Genomic DNA, 22,454 nt, shown 5'->3' with positions numbered 1-22,454 from the left:
GAGAACAAACCTCTGACCCGAAACAAACATTGTTTCAATAGATTTGTCAACTAATATCAAATGTTTGAACATTCGAATAAACTGAAGATTCACAATTTAACGTTACTTTTTTTCGGTAACACTAACAAGGGGAAAACACGTGTGTAGTTATGTGTATGTGCAATCAAAATGAGGTCAAATTAAAAAAAAGGGAAGGCATCAAAACCTTCAACATAGAAACGGGAACGATGCAAAACGGCGGTGGTTTGTCGTTAAGGTCTCGGTCTGAATGTCTGTGTGAGTACAATTCGAGGTTTACCGTATTCGAACGTCGGTGTCGGTGTAAGGTTCGTGTGATAGTCTCCGGTCACTTCCGGTCGGTCAGAAAGTGCTCAAGGAAAGCTAAATGATGTTTTGTGTTGTTGTTGACTTTTTTTTTTCTAAAGAGTGCTGCTCTAGATCAGTGTCGACTCACCGACGCCATTCATCCGGCCGGCATTGTACCGGTAGTGGTCCCCGGCCATCATCGAACCACCGGGACCCGGCTGTCCCGCTAGTCCGCTGCCGGTGGTGCTGTTGTTGTCGATCATGGGCGTCTGCGGCGAGTCCAGTGGACGGGTTCCGACGAACGAACTTTCTAGCCAACATCTAAAACGAGTTATCTCCAGTAAGTGAATTTTTCGAACACTGATTTTTTCAAAATTCCGGACAAATCTCAATCTACCCCTAAACACTAAACGCTAAACTAGATGCATACATAAGTAGATTAAAAAAAAACTACTACACAAGTTTGTACAAAATAATATAAGAAAATTTAAATCAACATCAAAAATCGGGACAAGAGAGAAGGAGTCTCAGGCAAACCTTTGGCTTGGACTAGTGGATCTGCTGCGTGAGTGTCGGTTGGTTTGGTCGTTGACGTAGTGGACGATCGCCGAGGTGACCTCCTTGATGGATGATTGGATCTCGGGCGTCACTACCGGGTCCACTTTTTGCTGTTGCTGTTGCTGATGCTGATGCTGTTGTTGGCTCTGTTCCTTGGCCTTCTGCTGCGATAGGAGCGTCGATGCAAGCCTGGAAAAATTGAATGAATTTATTAAAATCAGTTAAGTTATATCATATCCACAAGTTGAAGGAACTGCATGTTGATTTTTGTACGGAAAGCTCCCTAATCCATTGGAATACAAAAAATGCCTAAACTGTCCGGAACAGGCAAGTGAAATATAAATGGAACACGCCGATGAAAGATTAAGTTCACGATGCCTTATGAACTTGTTGAACTGAATGGTTAGCATGTTGTATGGAGCGAGTTGTGATATATTTTCAAACATTTCATGAAATTCCCCCCTTTTTTAGAAATTTAGTCCCTGAATTTCGATTTTCGGTCAAAAAGTTGTTTAGGAATGACACATAATCTTGACGTTTCATATCCACATAATCCTTTGGCATCATTTTCTCGATAATTTTTTTTTCGATTTTTAAGCGCTGAGGTGGTCTAGTGGATAGGCTGGTGCGAGTCTGGTAGCCCAGGCGTACTGGGTTCGATTCCCGGTAGCGGCAAGAAAACTTTTGGGTTCGAATCCCATAAGTTGCCGACAGGTAAGGTGTGTTTAATTGTATAGATAACTAAATGCACTAAATATTTCAGAGGGAATGCATCTGGGGTTAATCTGAAGAGACTATTGCAAGCGGAGTGGATTGCCAACCATTGTAGATCTCTGAAGGTTGGATGCCTTCCCTCGACGAACCATCGGCCGTGGAAGCCTGAAAAGCAATTCGAAGGCCAAGCCACACAGCCATAGGCTGGACCTTGCTACTGATGGGGGAACCATACATACATACATACATACATACAATTTTTTTTTCGATTTTCATTCTCAATACGACATCAACCCTATTGAGCTGAAATCTTAAAAGGTCAGTTTTTGGACTGATCTGTTAAATACATATCGCTATTGAAATAAGATCATGACATTTTCACCATTGTTTCTAGAGAGAATCAGTTATATTGAATTAACAGAAACTCTTCATATTTGATGATCGTATTCTTAAGATTATAGTTGGAAACCTTTATTTTTAAATTGAAACTCCGAAGATCCGCAGACCCAGCGGCGTACCGGCCGATCTGTTTACTGGACACAGCGGGTAAGACACTGGAAAAGGTGATTCAGAACCGACTCCAGAGGTACACTGAAAGTGTGGGCGGCCTCTCGGAGAAATAGTTTGGTTTCCGTAGAGGAGACGCCATCAACCTTGTTATTGAGACAGAGCTAGGCTAATGAAGAAGAGAGAGATCCGCTTTGTCGTGCGGTTGTCACTCTGGACGTGAAGAACGCCTTCAACAGCGTCAGTTGGACAGCGATTAGCGTCACTGATTCAACTGAGGGTTCCAGTATATCTGTTTAGGATTGTGAACAACTAGTTCCACAAACGCCAACTACAGTATATTACCGGTGAGGGTATACGGACACAAGAGGTCTCGGTGGGTGCGCCAAAGGGGTCAGTACTTGTGGAAGATCACGTACGACGAGCTTCTGCGAATGAGTCTTTCATCGGGAGCTGAACTCGTGGGATTTGCGGATGAAGAAGTCTTCTTGGCGAGAGGCTCCTGAACAGCGGAGGTTCAGTTTCTAGCCACAGTAGCTATCCAGGTGAGTGCACTGTAAGATAGTGCTGATCACAAACCTGATCTCACTCCAAACAGGTACCATTACAGTTGGACCGTGTGATATCGTGTCCAAACGCGCAATTAAGTACCTTGGGTTCGATGACAGATTCAGCTGCACGAGTCATGTCGTCTAAGTGTGTAAGAGAGTGGCAATGTCCACGGCCGCACTCATCCGGATGATGTTGAACTCCTCGGCAATCCGAATTAGCAAGAGAAGGATAATGTCAAGCGTGACCACGTCAATTTTGCGGTACGGAGCGGCGGCCTGGAGGCAGGCCCTGAGAAGACAGAGTAACCTGCAGAGACTTAGCAGTGTTCAGCGGCTGATGAACCTGCGAGTTTTCAGTGGCTCCGTTTTGTTAGAGGAGCATGTCTATCGTTACGACAATAAATACACATCCAGCGTACGAGATCTGTTTGTTGATTTGTCTTTGGTAAAATGGACCTTACAGACTTTGTATCTTAAGATAAGGGAGGACTACTTATAGCTATTTTCAAACTACGTTTACACTCTGTAAACGCTCTGCGAAGTAGTTCCACCTCCCCGTGGTGCAGAGTGGAAACGTGTCTGCTTTATGTAGATGTACGGCCGAGAGAACTACACCCCCCCCCCTCCCTTATGAAGACCCTCGCTATCGAACACTGATTACGGCAATGGAAACACTTTGGAAACCGACTCCATTTGGTGAAGGTGTGAAGCTTAACCGTGCCGATGTACCTGGAAGGCTGGCGGTTCGTTAAGTAACGCTCCACAGTATCCCAGTCCTTGCTGCGCTAAGAAGGTCACTGGCGCAGTGGACCGTTTTTTACCTTGCTACTCGTGGGATTCAAGATGAGAAAAAATGTCAATAAAGAAAAAAGGGACGGAACGGATAAAGGAGAGAGCCCGAATACGTTCGGCGGGAGTAGCCTTAGGCGTTCGCCGGTTAGGCAATCTGCCGACCCGGTGGACCCGACGGCGACGTCAGTGGAAACACCGAGTGAGGTTCGAGCGGACCAGTACGATGAAGTACAGGAAGCGCTGGAGGACCCACTGAGCTCCCCGGAACTCCAAGATCTGGGAGCTCCAGTAGAGTTGAACACGACCATGGCTGGAACCATGGCTGACCTTGTGGAATGTGTGAAGCGGAAGTCCAACATCCACGAGGAAATACGCGAGAAGCTAGCCAGGATGATGCAGCTTTTCATCGCAGCCAACAAAGCTGTGGTGGAACGTCTTGCGGAGCCCGAGGCCAGACCAAAGGAGCGAGGGCCGGCAGAGACCCCTCTGAGGGCGGACACCATCCGCCCGAAGAAGGTCAATGCCTTTGCCCAAACTGAGGGCGGTCTTGCGTTTGCTGGCAACAGTAAACGTAAGAGAGGGTCTCCCGGGGAACTCAGACCCGGTGACCCTAAAAAAAGAGCGAAGGATCCGTCTGCCCGGCAGGATCCTGCGGCCAGCGCTTCCAAGCAGGCGGAAGGCCCTGCGGAAAAGGCAGGTGAGCCGACGAGCTTGAATACCGGAAGGCAAACGGTATCGTGCAAAAGGGGAGGGCCCAAAGGTACGGAGACGGGAAAAGCCAAACCCCGACCCCAACGACGCAAACGTCGCGTCAGGGAGAGGGGAGAGGCGATTGTCGTCAAAGCACCTGAGGGCACGTACGCAGATGTCTTGCGACAGATGCGTACGAACGAGGACCTCGCCGATCTCGGCGAAAAAGTTCGGAGGATCCGTCGGACACGCACTGGCGAGATGATCCTCCCCCTTGGAGCGCATTAGCGCGAATAGACCTCCCACTATTGAAGCATAGTGTACAAAACAGTTCGAGGTGGGAACCAGGTCTGCGGCCCCAGGTGCAGTTTAGGGAGTAGGGGGTATACACGGAGTATATCATGAGTCTTCCCATTGTACCCATGGACCCAGAGTAGCAAACTGGGGGGACGCGGTGGCTCGCCGTGCCTTGGAATAGAATCCGTAAACCGGGATTTACCACCTGTGGTTACCAACTGAAAAAAAAACTACGTTTACACATGTTAAAATCGAACTGATGGTATACTGAATTGAAACGTTCACAACATTTATCCAACGGGTGATTTCGGCCATATGCAGTACGGTGATAGGGAATCCAGAGAAACTGGCGTTGTCAAAGTGTTCGGGTCGAGACGTACATGTTGACACGTTGAAGAATACATATATGAAGAATCTATTCGGCAGGTTAGGGTATCGAAATTCAAAGTTTGCTGCAACTCGGCTCGACATTTTTCGAGTGTTGCTAAATTGATCAAGCTGTATTTTGTTCATACGGTGGTATTTGATGTGCATCATTCCAGAGAAGCTGTCGTAAAGGGTATCTAACGAAACTTCGGTGAACTCGTTCGAGGCGGTAAGATTGGGTGTTCTAAGAAGGAGCTCAAACCTGCACAGCGTACTCCATGATGCTACGCACTGAAGAGCAGTAGATGGCTTTAAGAGCATAAATATCGTCGAAATCAGCCGTGTTTCGGCGCAAAAATCCAAGAGCGTGTCAGATTGTAGCGTTGCACACAAGTCATTTACAAAAATAATAAATAAGTCTGAGGTGACTACCTTGCGGTACTCCGGACGGCATCGCAAATTTCCTCAAGTGTGATTTTTTTTATTTTTGTGTACGCCTGACCAGGATGGGAAGCCAAGTCTATCCATCATTATCATTATTTTGTGCGGGACCCGGTCGAAAGTCTTCGCGAAGTCGATGTAAACAGAATCTACTTGACATCCTTTATCCAGATTGTTGTTCAGTGAGCTCACGTAGCACATTGAGTTGACAGTTGACCTTTTTTTTCTAAAGACACCATGTTGCGATTCGGAGATCAAGGGTTTAACGGCTGTATACATACGTCCATGAAACAGAACTTCGAAGACTTTAGAAATGCACTAAGTATCGAAATCGGTCTGTACTTTTCTACACAATGTGCCTTTCCTGATTTGTAGATCGGAGTGATAGCCGCAATACGCCAGGCGCTAGGGAATGTACTTTCTCTGAGTGAGCGGTTAAACAGGTGACAAATCGGTGCAGCTGAAGATACAGCGCAATGGTCCAGTACCTTTAGATGGGTCGATGCGTAATCATCTGAGATTAGAGTTCCACCATGCATGTTTAAATGACTGGGGTCTCGTGCTTCAATGGCACGTATTGTTTTAAAATGGAATGCAGTTTTCTGTAGAATGCATCGACTGCCGCATTGACGTTGTCAGTATTTAGCACCGATTAATTCCCAGTTTGTAGAGTCAAACGCAGCAGCAATCAGGTCGAAGTTACATTACTGTAGTCTAAGACGAAGTCGAATCTTTCTGTGCAATCGCTCGGTGTTAAATCGGAGTGAACTTCTACGCATAATACGTACGGCTTGTGATGACGGTCGGTAGGAATGATCGAAACTGGTGATTCGAGCATGATCACATTACGAGGATCATTACAGAAAGCAAGGTCCAATAAGCGCATACTGTTGTATGTAGCAAATGTGGCGTATTTGATGATGATAAGTTGGATTGGAAAAAAAAACGGCGAAGTGGACTTCCATACGACGCAGTTCCTGACTGGTCGTAGATGCTTCATGAAGTACCACTACCGGTTTGGACATGTGGCATCGCCATATTGCCCAGCTTGTGGCGACGAAGAGGAGACACCCGAACACGCAGTGTCCGAGGTTTGCGGCGGTACGTACCAAAATACTTGCCGTCTGTGAGCCCGACACGACAGTAGACAACGTGGTGCAGAGGATGTGCACGGATTCCAAAACTTGATGTGCGGTCAGCAATGGGTTCACCCGGATCGTGACTGCCCTGCAGAGGAGCTGGACCTCAACGGCCGTCCGCAAACTCTGTACGAGACTCCATCGCCGGTGAGCATCTGAGTAGTGTGCGTTCGGTCCCATGGTCGGAGCTACAAAGATAAGGTATCACCTTCTGCGTAGTGGAGGTCATGGATGCACCGCGAAAGTGTGAAGCCGTGAAGTTTCTGAGTAGTGCCGCTTCCTAAGAGGGAAACTGCGTGGATAATAAAACAAAACAATGTCGAGGAATACCCGCCTTTCGTGTCCTTGTAGGATGTCGTCTCTTTCGGGAAACATCTAAGTTGTAGAAGAGTTCCCTTCACATAATTGAATTCTTATGGGACTGCAGAGATCAACGAGTGCACCTTCTCGTTGGCCACGATGTTTGCCCCCATTCGCTCGAGATCCCGAACTATCAGATTGTACTCCTCGAAAAGCTGAGTGATCGATCTGAAATTCCTCTAGTGTTTAATGACGAAGAGCCTGTCGCGCATCACTATCCACGAACATGTTCCGATGCGCTGGTAAGATTTGAATAAAAATGTCCATGGCCTCTTTGGCATATCGTACCCTGATTATGCGATTAAGCACGGCATTATTGACGGCCATAATTATCTCGTCCAGAGATTCGGAATCATTGTTTTTCCTATTCCGGAGGGCTACCACTCGATGATCCTCCTCAGCCGGCTCCTTTCTCGGAACGGCGCAGTCGTCTTCGTCGGGAGTTTGCACCAAGATGTGTATCAGATTTTTGGCGACTAATCTGCGCTCAATCCTCCACTTCCAAGATGCGAAGTGCTCCTCCCGGCCGTCGAAAATAAAATCACGCATGCTAGCCGCAGCGTGATTAGTGACGGCACCCCTCTCGGAAGACGACCATTTCCGGGCTCGGTCACTGGCGGCGTCAAGCGTAACCCTCTCGGAAACGGACCATTCTCTGGCTACCTTGGCTGCAGGCTCCTCGAGATTTTTGACCAACCTCGACTCCTTCTTAGGCACCTGGAACATCTCGGTTGATCTCTGCGACTATTCGAAGGCTCCAAACTTGCTAACCACAAGTTAAAGTATTTGAAACTTGACAGTATCCCTCTCACACTAACTCTTTTCTCCAAACCAGACGGATCTGTGCCCATAACCTGTTGAAGTATGAGTAATCAACGCAGGTTTGTGTTGGAATTGAGTTAAACTTCATTTATTTCCTTCGTCAAGTCCTTATACAATAACTGAATTCTATAGCGATTATTATCTTGTCGCTTAAAACTAACTGATCCCAAACTCAGAATCAGTTCTTATATCCTATCGGAAACGCTAAATCCTATCATAACGCTATTGTTCTCAACATGCGAATGGACCGCACAAAAGGGAAAGAGAAATCAAAACAAACCTGTAGCTGAATTCAAAGGAATCTTCGACTACTTTGAAATCACAAAACAAACCAATGTTATCATGTTATCCTCGCAGCAACACCAACAAATCCATTGCCATCCTGTCCGTCCCACGATACTCCAACAGAAAACAGCCAACTCAGATATTTTTCCATGGCATTTGTACCTTATTATCAAAATCGCCAGTAAACAAACGAATTCCATAGGCAATATATACACACACATGAAAGATCCAGTACCAAACGATGATCGCTCTAAGCTCATCTACTCCATCCCATGCAAAGATTGCGACCACCAATACATTGGCCTCACCCGATTAAGCGACAGAATATCAGGACACAGATCACTAATGAACCAGTTAGACAAGATAGTTAACACATACTCCAACACAGCCCCCATGCTCTGCGAAGTAGTTCCACCTCCCCGTGGTGCAGAGTGGAAACGTGTCTGCAAGTCCGGCGTATTGCAGATGTACGGCCAAGAGAACTACACCAAATCCACTAGAGGCTGTCGACGGGTCTGCCAAACCCGCGCGGAAGAAGTGGTGCACCCGGGTACTTAGGTACCAGTACTTGGGTGTGTGCGTGATGGTCCAACACGCTTTCGGGGGATCATGGCCCTGATATGCGGACGTGGCCGGAGGGAGAGCGATCGCCAACTCGTTTTGCGCTTCGGTGGGTATAGACCCGATTCGCAAAATGAGTAGATGCGCAAAGTGGTGGCCAATGGTGGGCCGATCACTCAGGGACGTGTTTACACGTCAGTGTCCGAGAGGCACATTCTGCCGGAGGTGTCAGGGTTCGACACGCGTTTCGGGAATTGATGCGCCCGAACCGTGAGTGTGACCTGATGAGGGCGTTCTATAGCCCGATCTTCGCTTCGGGTGGTCAAGCGCCCGACTTGAAGATCGGGTAGTTGCGCTGAGTGGTGACTTAAGTCAACACTATTTGGGAGTTCGGAGGAGTCTGAGTCCTACACGTGTCCTAGGGGGCTTACCCCCCCCTACCCGCGTGTTTGAACAGAGAAAGTGTCATCGACAACTCGCTTTGTGTTTCTGGATCTTGGACTGGATTCACAAAGTTAGTAGTTGCGCTGCGTGGGGACCTCATTCACACGATGAGATGTCGGGTCCTAACTCGTCAGAGGAGGGGTTGCGCATCGAGTTGTGTTAGAATGAGGTTATGCTGACAGAGGATTCGGAAACGAGTATTGCCTTGGAGCGCACTAGCGCGAAATGACCTCCCACTATTGAAGTAAAGTGTGTCAAACAGTTCGAGGTGGGAACAAAGGTCAATGGCCCCAGGTGGACTTTATGGCGTAGGGGGTACAGTGTTCTTTAGCATTGTATCATGAGTCGTCCAATTGCACCCATGGACCCAGAGTAGCAAACTGGGGGGACGCGGTGGCTCGCCGTGCCTTGGAATGCAATCCGTAAATTGGATTTACCACCTGGGTTAACGACTAATAAAAAAAGCCCCCATGTTAGACAAACTCATGCAAAAAACCGCTCTTACAGAACACTGTTTGAAATGTAAACATAGATTCGAACTCTCTAACACCAAAATAATTGGTAGCACACTACGCCATAGAAATCTAGAATTTTTGGAAATGTGCCACATCTACTTGACCAAAAATTCTGTAAACAAACGTACAGATGTTGACAATCTCAACACTGCATACGCTGCCATATTCGACAAATTGTACAAACACTTCGAACATATCCCAGTAGCTTGTGACCGCCATAGACAAACGACCCAAATCTCGTCCTGTTAGATACCAATCTATGTTTTTTTCAAATTCAAACTTTCATAATATATTTCCATATAACTCGACGTTACAGCATGTGCCAACTACCAATCGACAAGCAATGTGACAATAGACTTATCTTAAGTAAATTAATAAAGGACAGATACGTTATTGTAAGTAGGATCAAACAACACTTAGAACATTTATAACACAGTTTCCCTGAAGATGGTGCCAACAATCACCGAAACGTTGGACAAATGATAAATTTCTATGTTCGGATTATAAAGACTGCTTGGCTATTACTAAAATAAACAAACCAATGTGGTTTTGGTTTTTCCCCACGGAGGAGCGTTCCGGAACGGAATCTCAGGATAACCAGGAGAATGAGTATTTAGAGGATCCGAAAAACCGTGAGTATCAACACGTCCAAAGTCCCGAATATGTGTCGTGACAGGCGTGAGTCCAGGGAAAGTTGCTCTCGATCTGGCACACGACGGGCAGAAAAAGCCGAGGGCCAAAAATTCTAGGTTTGTCAGCCAAAGGGGTACAAGAAGAACGGACAACGGTCGGAGTAGACTGACCCCATTGATGGGGGGCTGTCTAGTAGAGTGCGTCCCATGGTTTGAAGCTAAACAGATAAGGCAACAACTTCTGCGTAGCGGATGCCGTGGGTACGCCGCGTTCGTGCGTAGGATGCTTCACCTTCGGGGAGTTTCTGAGTAGTGAGGTCCCAACGATTGAAGCTGCGGGGATAAGACTTCACCTTCTTTGCAGTGGAAATCGTTGGGAAAGGGTTATTCCACGTTCGGGGAATACCCACGGGTAGAGTGGCTCTCGCCGCAGGGTTGGCCATTCGAGTCGGTGTAAGAAAACTTCTTCGTCGGGAATCATCCGAGTAGTTGCGTTAAGACCAGCTTGTGTGTTGTGACAGACGCTAGTCAAGGATAAGCTGCTCTCGATTGGCACACGACGAGCATAAACGTGGCAAACCTCGAATCCTGGGGATAAGAGGTTGGGCGTTGAGTCGTTCGAGGAGATGTCAGGCCTCGAATTCACGATAAAAGGGTCGAATCTCGAGTTTCAAGAGAAGATATCAGGCCTTTGATCAACAAGAGGAGAGGTATAAGTTACCTCGAGTCATTACGAGGAGAGGTCAGATCTCGAGTCGCTATAGGAGAGATAGAGCCTTGAGTCGCGAAGAGGAGAAATTTATGAGGGAAGTCAAACCTTTAGAGGAGAGTACAGACTTCGGGTCGTAATGATGAGAAGTATTGCTGAAAGAAGTCTCGTTTATGAGTATTGCTTTGAAGCGCACTAGCACGAATATACCTCCAATATTGAAGAATTTATATTGTGTTAAACAATTTGTGGTAGGAGCTAAGACTGCGACACCAGGTACAGTTTAGGGAGTAGGAGGTTTAAACGGAGTATATCACGAGTCTTCCGATTGTACTCATGGACCCAGAGGAATTTGTCTATTTGTCTATTGTCTATTTGTAATTGGGAAGACGCTGTAACTTCTCGTACCTTGGAATACAACCAGTAAACCGCAATTTACGACCTGTGGTTAACGAGTAAAAAAATACTCCGAAGATTCAAGTAATGATATAAATTCCAACAAAAGCCAACAGGCATTTAAATTAGGAAAACACCGATGAAAAAAAACTGGTATATTTGGATAATTTAAACCTTCTTATGAGTGTGACAGATCTGATAAACCAGATTTAAATTCCAAATTGAGAATTTACATTTTAGTTTTTGAATTCAGACCTGGAACTCAAGGTAAAAATCGAAACAAATACAGAACTGATTGTCAGGTGTAGAATATCAAAATATGATGTAGTTAGGTATCTAGGCAATCATGGAAGCTCATGGAATGACTCGAGATTTCAAATACAATATCATGATTTAGGAAGCTTTCCTAGATTTCAGTTGCCTACAAACACATTTAAATAGCAACTCACCTCTCCGCCGGCGTTCGGGGCTGTGCCAACTTCTCCTGACTCCGCCAGCCCAGGTACGGTTGCCGGAACGAGTTCCGGATTGCGCTGTTCCCGGTTGCCGTCGCTCCGACCGTGGTGGACGCCGTCGAGTAGCCGGAAATGACACTGGCATTCAGACCGCCCCGCGAGAATGACCCCCGGGTCGACACGCTCGGTGAAGTCTGGTTCGAGTTGAGATGGGAGGTGGACCACCGGGAAAATCCGGCACCCGGAGTGACACCGGCAGTGGTCGTGGTCTGACCCCCATGGTGGCTGTGGGCCGAAGGGCTCAACATGACCGGACTTCGATCCGACCGGTGCGATCCCAGCGAGCTGAGGGAGGTGGTCTTCGAGCTCAGTCCGGTCCAGCGACCCACGTCGGAGTTACGCTTCCGCAGGATTCCGCCTGGAGGGGCTGGGGTGCCCTGGAGGTGGGAGCCCAGGGTCGGATTGTTGCCATCCTTCCCCGAGTACTGCTTGTACCAGTCCGGGATGTTCAGTCGTTGCAGGGAGGCTTGCACCCGCAGCTGGTGCTCGCTCAGGTTTGTGCCGGTTTCGTGCGATTTCTGCAGCTCGTTCTCCGGAGGCTGTCAAGAGGGAGAAGGGAGAAATGGACAAATTAGTGAAATTTACTCAATAACAGTGCATATTGCTTGGTAATATAATCGGAGAAGATTTTTTATTTTGTCTGAAAAAAAAAACTTTTTTCTGAAATTCTATAGACAATTAAACTGAGTCAATTTGAGACGGTTTTCAAAAGTTATCAAAAAAAATCGTTTTGATCCACAACTCATAAATAATTTTTGCACTATTTTAAGATTACATTTTCATGAGTAAATCTTAATTTTGAATTATTCCCTAAAAATACTGTACGTACTACACATGAAAAGTGTGGCACAATGTGGTAAAGATAGTGATTTTGAAACTTCGGTTTCAATCCATGTAACTTTATTAATTAAAAATGAAAAAAAAATACAGTTGCTAATATCGATTCTACAATTCATTTACAGTTCGATTAATTTTGCCTAATTCTAATTTCAATTAATTTAAGAGCTAAAAAGGCCATTAAAGTAATACGTAACAAAATTTTTGATCATTTTTTACCCCTCCTCCCCATGCGTGGTACATTCTTCTCGGATTTTCTATCCAAAAACCGCATACAATTTATGATGGAGTTATGGAGTTAGGCTGGAACAAATATCAATTTCTTCTTTTGTAACCCCCCCCCCCCCCCCTTCGGAATTTCCAAAAACCCGAAGGGGGGAATAAATAAAGTTTGAAGTATTTGACGTAAATTTCGAAAAACAAATTAAAATATCCGAAAGATTAAAAGACCAAAATACAAATTTTGGAAGGTGGGAGTTTTTTCACCTCTTGTATTCTTGATTTTATTGAATTATTCAATAAGAAATTACTTGATTTATAGGTTTTGTGCAATGATATAGTTTGTAATTTTGTTGCATACAAGCTTTCGTGCAATTTATTCCAATTTATTTGTTTTTCACATTATTTTTTATTGTCCCCCCCCCCTTGCGACGTTCCAACTCCGAGTGACAAAAGAAGTATTTGAAATTTGTTCCGGCCTTATGGAGATATGATCCACGACTCATTATTATAAAAAATTATTTCTAAATATCCTGAAAACTATCATATTTTACTGGACTGTGATGAATAAGCTAACAGAAAACCTCAGTATGTTTTTTTAAGAAGTCAAAACTACTTGTGGTCTTCGAAAAAGTTGATAATTGGTCTAAAAATTCGAATTGAGTTATGTTCTAAAGGTTTGCTCAAAAATTTTAGATTAATTTTTACCCTTTTTTCAAAAGTTAACCCGTGATTATCAAAAACTAGAAACGATAGAATAAACACAAGTTGCATATTTGGATTCAGTGCCCTCACTTCAGTCTCTTGTCTACACAGTAAACAGTTTATTTTTCCTAGTGTTATCGAGTGAGAGAAAAAAAAGTAAAAACAATAAATTCAAAAGCAATAATTTTATTATTTTGCTTGGTAAGACATTAAGGACCGCGATGAAATCTTAGCCCAAAAAATGTCAAATTTTGCCATGTTGTATGTCAAAAATCACTGGACCAAATTCTACAAATTTAGGTTTCTTTGAGTTACCTAAAGCGTAGTGTTTAATTTTGGTGAATATAGTTTCATTATTGAATTTTTAACAATCGAGTTCTGCTTCCAGGTGGAGCAACCAAGAAAACGAGAATTCTAGAATTTGGTCCGCAATGTATTAACATAACACGGTGAAACATTTTCGAGATCGTTTGGTGGATCTCGCTTTTCGTTAGTTTTGAAGTACACATGAGAACAAATAAACCATCAAAAAGATTTTTTTTCACTCCCATCAAAAATTACTTTCTGCTTTGGAATTTTTACACAAAAAAAATAATACTGCTTTCAAACGTAAAATGTAGTGTATGAAAATAATTTTGAGGTTTCAAAATTTAAATAAAATTCCTACATGATTACGAAAAATCAATTGATAAAACAATTGATCGGTTGATAAACATAAATATTTGGCATTACAGAAATACTTTTATTACTGGGAGCTTATGGAAAAAAAGTCCGTACTTCATAAATTCAGTGATTGGACGAATTAGAGCCAGTTCTTTATATTTTAATTTCTTTTTTTTTTTTTTTCTTGATGATCTCTGCTTGAAGACATGAAAACGTAATCAGACAGGTTCACGACCATGAAAATGTTCAATAAGACTTTCAATACGTATCTTTTTACATAGAGTTCAATGCAGAGTCTTTATGACTATGAAATTATTCGAAAAAATAACACATTGTCAAGTACTAATTTCTAAAGCATTGTAAAATTTTCGATTAATTTTTTCAGCAAACTTGTGAATCTAGATAAAATACAAATATTTTTGAACAAAAAAATGTTTTTCAATAAATTATTCTACATTTTTTGTAGTGGTTATGTTTATATACAACCTAACTAAAAAATTGTAGAAAAATTACAAAAAGTTTACAATTTTAATTTTAATTAAAATTATAATTTTCATAACATCATGTTCGGATTTTTATGCAAATCTTCCGAAGAAGCAAAAAGTAACTGATGAGATTGGAAAAAGTCAACTGTATAGCTTATTAGATTTCACGTTGAAGTACATGTAATAGCTTATGCCAAAATACTATATATTTTATATATACTATTATATATTTACTAATATATTTTGTAAGGGAGATACGATGCATTATTGAATAATTGTAAAATTTTTAAGATTTAAACCATTGCATTCAATCTAAAAAAACACACCCTCATTACAAAGCTCTTGAAATTGATTTACAGTGTTGCTAAAAATATCAATTGCTTATTTGAGTAAATTTTCCCTGAGTTTTTTAAATTTTCTTCGATTTTTTTGCCAAGGATCAGGTAAGATATTAATTAATTCGTAGTGTTCTAAATTTTCGTAAGTTTTTAATTAAATCGTAACATACTAAAGCTTTAAAAATTGTAATTTAGAATTTTCAGTATAAATGAAAACCACTTATTTGAATTAAAAAAAGTGAATTTCGAAAGCTGAAATTCGAAGTGCATTTCGAAAGCTCAGCTCACAGTTCGTTTGGTGACAGAAATTTTCTTGTTTGTTGTTTAGAAGCTACAAAAAAGACCCAGTGCCGTACGTAAAGATGCTTTTTAGATTTATTTTTAATTGCTTCATTGTCCTGTGTTAAGCTCTTGAATTAAACACTCTCAGTGGAAAATTATAATAGAAGCTTTTTTTAACATTTCCAAGTTTTTAAGAGTTCTTAATTCAAAATTAAACTTTGTTTTAAAGTTTTTCATATGATTGATAGCTTTTTTTAAATTATTGTAATGATATACGATACATGCAAAAATTTTAAGTGACTTTTTGAATTTTAGTCTTATTTCCAGAGACAGTTTTGAACTCTAAGTTCCGGTATAAAATGTTCGTTTTTTTTTTCAATAAAGAGCTAATTGAAAAAAAACAGAGTAGTTTTGAGTTCTTCTTCCGAAAATTTGTTTAATTTGTTGAATTCTGAATTGAAAAATTAAATTACAATTTTTAATTCCGAATTTCTGTTGAAATCCCTGATATTGAAATAAATAATAAATTTTGATTTCCTTCTTTATTTATCCCGGTTTAAGTTCCGAATTTCCTATTTTCCAAACTTTCCCGGTACGACTTGCAATTCCCGATTTTTCCCGGATTTTCCGAGTGATATTTGAATGCTTACTAAGTTTGAATAATAAAGGGGCGCTGATTTCAGTTCTGTAATTAGTTTATATTTTTTCTATCAGCTCTTGTTTAAATCTCATCTTTTGAAATTAGGAATAAAATCATTAAATAAATATATTTTCATTTGGAAACAGAGCTAAATTTCGGGAGTCGAGAAGTGATTACAAAGCTGCTAAAATTAAATGCCAGAGTCTATCAATCATAAATGATTCAGCAAAACGAGCCCTATGAATAGCAAGAGAATATAATGAACTGAAAAACAAAATGTGTTGATGATTGTTGCAGAAAACCAAAAAAATCAGAAAAATTCTTTAAAATATTGGTTTTGAACAATTTAACAAGTTAGTTTTTTTCAAATATTTTTTGACTATCATTGTTTACTTCCTTAGTTTTAAAATAATACTAGTTTACCTGCTTTTTACCATTATTGTTCAGTTTGCTTGTAATTAAATTATAATTTACTGAATTAAGCAGAAACATGTTTTTCTAAAAACTAAATCATCAATAACTTTTGAACCAATAAACGACATGTTTTCTTAAGCAAATTTGTTGTATGCAAAAATTTGCATCTTTTGGTGGTTTTGGTTTTCAAAAAGCATAACGTAAGGTACCCTTTCTGGACAATTTAAATAAAAATCGATCCACAAAAAAAAAAAATTAAAAAAAAACATGTAAAAAAAGTTGTGATACGAAATATGAACTTTTGTATCTTTTATGTAAAGTTTGTAATCTAAACAAAATTCAAAAATTATAAAACTCATATACTGAATTGCTATGAATCAAAATTTTCTTAGTACAGGACTTTTTTCAAAAATCGACCCAGTGCGACCTCTTAACATATTTTTTTTTTTAATCGCCGCCATAAAAAGTTTGTTTCTTACACCTTAAGCTTACGTTTGGGGTTTGAGCCCCTAGAATTCCAGACATAAGGCAATTTTGAACCACCCTAATGTGCACTCAAGAACATTATAAAGATTTTGAAAAAAAAAGGATAAAACTCACTGATCAACTCGCGAGTAATTTTGATTTTTGAGGAAAAAGTAATTGCAGTTTTTTTTGTCATTTTTCCGTATTCTAAAAAATACGGGAACTTTGACGTTATTTTATTTGAAACTTTACTCATATGGAATATTCGATACAAAGTACACCGGGGCAAGGGCAAATGGATATCATCATAGTTCAACTTTCACATGTCCTAGACAAATATCTTAAAAAATATCAATTGCAATATCGTTGCATAACTTATGGATGGATAAGTTCCCTCAACAAATTCCCGTTGAAAGAGAAAAAATCAAAAAATGTTGGTAAAAAGCAACAGTACTTTTGTGAAAAAATTTCTAAGTTTACACTTGCCCTATTTTTTAGGAGAGGGGGGGGGGGGGGCAAGTGCGAACGTAATGCTTTTTCCAAACTCATTCTCAGATTCGTCAGTGTATTTGTCCTAAAATGAATTTTATACATGTTTGTTTTAAAAACTTTTATTGATATATTTACTGTTTTCCTGCAATATTACTTACTTTTTGGGACTTCATTTTTGCTGACTGTTGTTTTAAGGAAATGACTTTCATTAACTAAGGCATTACAGAATTTTGAATATTCGCTTCAGATTCAACACTTTGGATACCTCTTCTGACCATGCTGAAATTTTGATGATGAAATTCTGAAATGGCTGATGATACATGGCTTAAGGATGCGTTTGCACTTGCCCCGCAGTGTGGGTTAACAAGAGTGAAATTTTTTTTCTCAACTTTCAAGGTGTACTGAAAATTTACATAAATTTCAAGCTTTTCACTTAAATGTCAGTCCCAAACACCCACATTCTAGCGAAAAAATCGGATTTGAATACCATTTTTTGAAACCAAAATATGCAAAACGAAAACACACTTTTCATGTCTAGTACGTACTTGAATTCTTCTGTAATCAAACAGTGTAGTGTTTTTAGTAAATAATTTGAATGAAGTTGAGTTTATCTATGTAAAATTGTTTGTTTGGACTTAAACTACAATTTCTGGAAGAGGAAATATTTTCAAATTTTTGGTAACAGAGAAAAGTTGAATGTTTGCACTTGCCCCGGTGTTCCTTAGTTGTAATCTTATCTATAGGAATTTCTAAAAATTGTTTAATTCAATTTTTCAAAAGTGTAGAATCTCTTAAACAAGAATACCTAGGCATGATCTGAATCCTTGATTGATTGGAAGATAATAAATTGATTTAAAATCAACTTTTAGTTTTCATTTAAAATTAAAATGATAGACATAATCTGACGAATGTTTCGTTATTGGTGATATTACGTTATCAATATGATACTTAGAATATTGGAGTTTCAGTTCAGTTTAGTCATATTTGCTGCATTCTACAAAGCACGAAAAATAGTGTTTTACCTGCTTTGATGAGTACGTTTGTGCCTATGTCGTTAGAAGCGCGCGCTACCTGCATATATGTGAGTGCAATTGTTCGACCATTTTCGATGCAAAAAAGAAATTTTTTGTCATTATTTCTTTGATAACTCTTAAAGGAGTTTTTGACCCATATCAGATGAAAGTTGCATCAAGATTGGACTATACATGGTATTTTTTGCAGAATATGTAGACGATAGTTTTAGACACCATTTAAAGATTATTTACAATTTCCCATGTTAAAGGACACATTTTTTTTAAATATTAAATTTGGAAAGCTGATAAAATTTCAATGCGTTTGTATGTGCTATTTCATGATTTCCGTTGAAAAATGACAAAGTAATGTAGCTTTGAAATATGGCTTAATTTCATTTACAAAAAAATCTAACCGAATCTAACTCTAAAAACATGTTAGACATTTGAGAAAATACATGTGTTTTTAAGTCATAAAAATGAACCAAATTTTCAATTTTTTGGAAAATCTAAAGCTCCCCGGCGCAAATTGTCAGATATAAAAAAAATCACCTTCGGCATGATCTTAATCCTTGATTGAATGGAGGATAACAAATTGATTCAAAATCAGTTTTCAGTTTTCTTGTAAAATAAGGGTGAGAGACTTAATCTGCCGAATGTTGATGCCTGTAATCGATTGATTATGTTATGGAAGCACATCAATTTTCGCACATTTCTAAATCCATTTAGTTTCTGCTGATCGAATAAAGCAGCATTTCAAGCTTAAATCGGGACAGAAAAAAGGGCACTCGAACCGAAAACCGTGCGCGATTGGATCAGTGACGCTCAATTATTAATCAAAATCACCCAATTCACTCGATCTCGTTGAGAGGAGTTGAACCGCGCTAGCCGACAATCTTCTTTCACGATTACACCATCTCAATTTAAAGTAGCGAAATAACAAATACCGTCAATTGACTCAATCACATTCCTACCTTAAATCGCATCCGGACCGTGATCTGAAAGTCCGAAACGGGTTCGGCTGCCGGTGCCGGACGGTCAACGTCACCGGTGGTGGCTTGGCGTTTTCGCGATTCGTCGCTCGTTTCAATCACGAAAGAGAGGACGATCTTGACCGGTTTGGAACCGCCGGGTATGGTTTCGTCGATGGCCAGAATTTCCACCGAGACACAATTCTCGCGAATGGTGCTGGTGGTCATGGCGTCGATCACGTACGATCCGGCGGACATGGTTTTGACGAATCCATCGTAATCGTTCGTTTGAAGGTCGATCGAGACCCGATCCTCCTCGACGATGACGTTTTCCTTGATGAGCGACAGGACCATGTGGATGAGGCTAAGGCTGGACCGATTGAAGATTTTGTCCAGGTGGAACAGCTGGTTCCGATTGGCCGCGCTCATGTGGACAAAGTTTTGGCTGTCGATGAGCGATCGCATTTGGCAACGGTAGGTTTGATTCTGGAGCCGGAAGTGGATTTGTTGAGCAGTTTCGGCGGGAGTTTTCTTGCGGGTCGCTTTGGCCGGGTCGAAATGAGGTGTCTCCTCCATAGGAGTTGCCAGCACATCCGGGGTTGGAGGTTTCTCCAGCTGCTTCAGGACCTGCTGAACCTGCTGCTGATCGAAGGTTGGCTCCAGCTTGGTCCGATAGTGTAGGAATAGGTCGTTAATATTGCGCACGAAACACTTATCGCGACCCAAGGAACTTTTCGGATCGGTTCCGAGCAGATTTACCGAGTCCACCTTTCGCGTGGCGTTCACGATCTTCACTGTGCAAACCTTGACGGGTGGTTCGGCCATCGGGGCAACTTTGGTGGCCTCGGCTAACATTGCACTTTTCGTCGGACCGTGCTCGATTGCTCTGCTATTATCTACTTTCTTCCGCAATTCTTCCGACTGCTCAATTTCGTTTCGGCGAATAATTGGAGCCTTCCGCGGCGGCTTCGGATGTGGATTCGGCGTCGAGTTCAGCACCACTTTCCTATTGTTTGGGGATGGAATTTCACTTTCGAATATATTGAGCAGTTTTTTACTCAATTTGCCTGGAACGTTTGACGGCTTATTTATAGGCGCTGTTGATGGTTTTTTGTTCATATCATTTAGAGAGTTTTTGTTGGCCGATCGCGGCCTATAAATTGGCACTTGCTTTAGCGATGGTACTTCACTCGTACCGTGCGGTGTAATTGGGGAAAATTTCACATTAATGGACTTTTCCTCCTCTAATGATTCTTCAGTGAATGACTCTTGTTCGAAATCGATCTCTTGATCGAAGTATTTGAAAATATCCAACAAACTTGGCCTGGTGCTGATGATCGACTGCTCGTGGATCATGGAATTGTAGGGTGGGTCCGGATGCACGAGTGACTCCACCGAAGATACTCGCGAAGAAGTTCCCCCCGAACTGGATCCTTCGTAGCCACTTATACTGTCCGTCGCTTTTCCGAAGCGCAGCTTCTCGTAGATACTGTCGTCGTCCGAATCATCATCGTACTCCTGCTGTTCAACGATCATTGCCGAATGTTTGCCCACGTTGGCGTAGGTTCTTTCGAGTGCGTTGACAAACAAACCGAAATCGTCGGCGCTAAACGAGTTGGTATCAATGTGAAATCTGAAACTGGGCTCTTCCCCGTCCACCAACCCTCTATCCATGGCCAGCTCCATGATGCGCTTGACTTTTGATTCCAACCAAATCTTTCCGGTCCTCTCGTCGTAACCCCGTTAACAAAAAAATAACTAAATCACACGCTGTGTGATCAATGATCTACTAATCCAGTAACAGAAAAAATACACCCAACAACACAGCCTCTCGTAATAACTTAATAACCACTCTGCCGAAACCGACGGCCCAGTTCAAAACAAACGTAACAACCTATCTATTATTGGCCTCCAAACACACACGGGGCACCGCAACAGCACTCAAAACATGAGAAACAAAACAAAGAACCGTGTAGTGTGCAGCGATTGTTGATAAAAGCGCGAGCCCCCCGAACTTTCACTGGGGCATCTTCAGCTCGTAAGCGAAAACAACAAAGCCTGGCTTGGGGCCGAAGATGATCCAACACAAAACTTTGCCTTCTCACAAGTCACAACCATCAAACCCGAGCGGAGGTACTATTATTGATTGACGCCTATCAGCGCGCGCAATGTTCTTCTAACAATCAAATGGGTTTTTTTCCTCTAGAAAAAAATTAATTTCAACGATTCTAAAACTAAGATCAAGCACATTGTTGTTTACTGTATGACCGCCTCGGAGGCTGGAATTGAACTGTGCCTTCGGAACGCCCCAAACAATGCTGGTGCTCCTGCTTCGATCCCGGCTTTGGGAAACAGGCAGCAGCCTAAGCAAGTTTTATTGTCAAACATGAAGAACTCAGCAGAAATAGTAACGGGTAGGCACAACAGCAAATCTTCAGCGTCTTTTGGGAGTTTCTCGTGAGCTTGACAAAGATTGAACTCTGAAAGTGAGATTTGCACATGTTCTACCCGTACTCCTGAACATGAACAAATCTATAGCGTTCCTGGGTAGAAACTGCACAGACCAAGTAGCTTTTTTTGCTTGTTTTGAAAACGAATTGTCTTGGACAGAATAACATACTGCAGACACATTCCACCGTAACGTGAAATCCCTTTTCCGAACTTTTCTGAACAGTTATCATTCTAGAAGTCTACCAACTTACTTGAAAATGAAACAAAATGTAGCAATCGGTCGCAAATTAATTTTCTTCAAAATGAATATAATTTGGTCCTTACAAAATTCAAGTTGTTTTTGTTGTGATCGAACCAAGTTATTCTGAACCTTCAAATTTTATGTGCACTTTTAAAAATATTTTGTTGATCCGACTTTTTCAATTATAAATTTTCAGTATCTTCACCAAACTTTTTCCTTATTCTGATTTGCACTTCTTGAATAGCAACATATTGAGGAATAAAAAATTCAGCTTGTGATATTAGACTGCCCAGCTAACATGAAATCGTAATAGAAATGATAATCCAAATCGAATATTAAGACATTTTCAATAACCATTGTAAATACGTTCGTATTGAGTAATTTTCTATCATTCATTTACGACAAGCTTTGCCGAAAAAAAATTTAAATCGGATAGCAGATAAGTCAACTCGTAAATATGTCTCCAAAAAGCTGAAAATATGCTAATTCGACATTAACGATTTGAGCTATCTAATAGTGAACTGATTTACGATAAATCGGCGGTCCTTCAATTGACACTCTGCTCGGTCTCTTCCTTTCTACCTTCTGCCTGTTCGTAAAAAGAAAATCTCACATATAGAGTTATAGGGTGGGTCATATAA

At 41.4% G+C, this 22,454-nt stretch overlaps 1 protein-coding gene across 3 annotated transcripts in view; it reads right to left on the bottom strand.

Moving 5' to 3' along the window:
• Positions 1-22,454, bottom strand: part of LOC129747452 (uncharacterized) — a 109,714-nt gene that overhangs the window by 47,988 nt on the left and 39,272 nt on the right. For 2 of the 3 annotated variants that reach the window (XM_055741685.1, XM_055741686.1), the window contains exons 1-4: positions 19,125-21,414; positions 11,535-12,139; positions 844-1,053; positions 455-627 (exon numbers count right to left, since the gene is read on the bottom strand). In XM_055741685.1, the coding sequence (XP_055597660.1) occupies positions 455-627; positions 844-1,053; positions 11,535-12,139; positions 19,125-20,807 (2,671 nt within the window). In that variant the 5' untranslated portion in view covers positions 20,808-21,414. Of the gene's footprint in view, positions 1-454; positions 628-843; positions 1,054-11,534; positions 12,140-19,124; positions 21,415-22,454 lie in introns of those variants that run through there. The other variant, XM_055741687.1, reaches the window with a different exon arrangement.

The sequence above is a fragment of the Uranotaenia lowii genome, chromosome 2 (assembly GCF_029784155.1).
Source record: "Uranotaenia lowii strain MFRU-FL chromosome 2, ASM2978415v1, whole genome shotgun sequence".
Classification (NCBI taxonomy): domain Eukaryota; kingdom Metazoa; phylum Arthropoda; class Insecta; order Diptera; family Culicidae; genus Uranotaenia; species Uranotaenia lowii.
This window is presented reverse-complemented; position numbering and strand designations above follow the sequence as displayed.